Below are 1,593 nucleotides of genomic sequence, written 5' to 3' on the forward strand. Positions count from 1 at the left end.
CCCCCGCTTAAATCTCTACATGCACCCACCTTTTAATTTTTGTCTCTTTCCTTGTATCAAACATGAACTAGGGCATGAAATCTTAGTAGATTTTGTGGGTATAGATAGATATTACAAGAAATATTTAAGGTTTGAATTTCAGTTATGAAGAGAATTCGTTGTTTCTATGGTTGATAGGTAATAGGTAGAGAAGAAATGAAATCTCATGCACCATTTTACCACTATATCATCTGAATTCTGATTCTCATAATCCCATCAGATTGCATACATATCCTTGAGCGTTGAATAATCTCTTCTATCACAATTTATAAGCCAAAACACAGACTTCTACTTTTATATTAATAACTAGACACTCAACGAAATCATACATAAAATAAACAGAGAAAAAAGAGAGAAATATATATATATATATGGAGGCACAAGGGAGAGGAGAAGGGCAGGAAGATCAGCAAAATCGACGCGAAGTGAAGCCGCCGGAGCAAATGTCTCGCCACCAACCTCCTCCACCTCAAAGGTGCCCTCGCTGTGACTCTGTCAACACCAAATTCTGCTACTTCAACAATTACAGCCTAACTCAACCGCGTTATTTCTGCAAAGCTTGTAGAAGGTACTGGACTCAAGGGGGGGCCTTGAGGAACGTCCCCGTTGGCGGTGGCTGCAGGAAGAACAAGCGAAGCAAAGGCCCATCATCGTCTTCGAGCAGTGGTGGTGACAGGGAAAGAACTCAACATCTAATACCAGCACTTCCACCGCAGAACTTGACTGGCATGGCGGGTGGGATTTTGGGGAATTCTGGGATATTACCCGGGAACCAATCTGTGAGGACCTTGCCTTTAATGGGTTCCTTCTATTCCGGTGGAGAATTCTTGTCGACTGTGGCTTCCATGCAATCCCTAAACCAGCAGCCAAGAATCAATCAGCTGCCGGTGAATTTGGGTGGTGGCCACCATTTTGGTGGTGGTGCGAACATGGCACTTTTGCAAGGGATGAATCTTCCAGCGGGACAAATCCAGCCTCAGAATGAAACTTTCGCATCACAGCAATACGTGGTTCCGCCAAGGCCTCTCGGTTCTTGGACTCAAAACTTCATCAGCAACGCCACCAACATTTCAGCCTCAAACCCAAGTTTCTGGAACAACAACATCGCTGGCACCACCACCAACAGCGGAATGGGTTTTTCGATCAACCCAAATCAATGGCCTGATAACCTTCCTGGCTATAATCCATCTCAGTAAATTTTACCAATCCAAACTATCAAGTTCTGTAGACAATGCAAACACAATTTCTCTTATATTTCTGTGGTCGAATATTGGGTTTTCTTTGTATACGGTTAATTTGGTTTGTGATCGAAATAGGTTTTTAATTTTCATATTGTATGCAAAGAAAGTACATATATATAACAAATCTGTGTTGTTACCTTCTTTCTTATAGAGAAATTGTGTTGGATTAGGTTTGCATCGCAGACCTTTTTACTTTTCGATCAAAGTTTATGCCATTTACTTTTGTAGCTTTATATAAATTTTAACCAATTTTGCAGAAGAAAAGAAGTTGCTTTGGTCATGTTCTTGTTAACTAGGGTTTGTAGACCATAAT

The 1,593-nt window shown here is 41.1% G+C and overlaps 1 protein-coding gene across 1 annotated transcript; it reads left to right on the top strand.

Annotated features, from left to right (window-relative positions):
- Nucleotides 1-6: 6 nt before the first annotated feature.
- Nucleotides 7-1,416, top strand: LOC111387802 (dof zinc finger protein DOF3.1-like). Its single transcript, XM_023012392.1, has one exon. It carries the CDS (start codon nt 411-413, stop codon nt 1,233-1,235), a length of 825 nt encoding a protein of 274 aa, XP_022868160.1. The 5' UTR covers nt 7-410; the 3' UTR covers nt 1,236-1,416.
- Nucleotides 1,417-1,593: the final 177 nt, after the last annotated feature.

This window comes from Olea europaea, unplaced genomic scaffold (genome assembly GCF_002742605.1).
Source record: "Olea europaea var. sylvestris unplaced genomic scaffold, O_europaea_v1 scaffold4261, whole genome shotgun sequence".
Lineage (NCBI taxonomy): Eukaryota > Viridiplantae > Streptophyta > Magnoliopsida > Lamiales > Oleaceae > Olea > Olea europaea.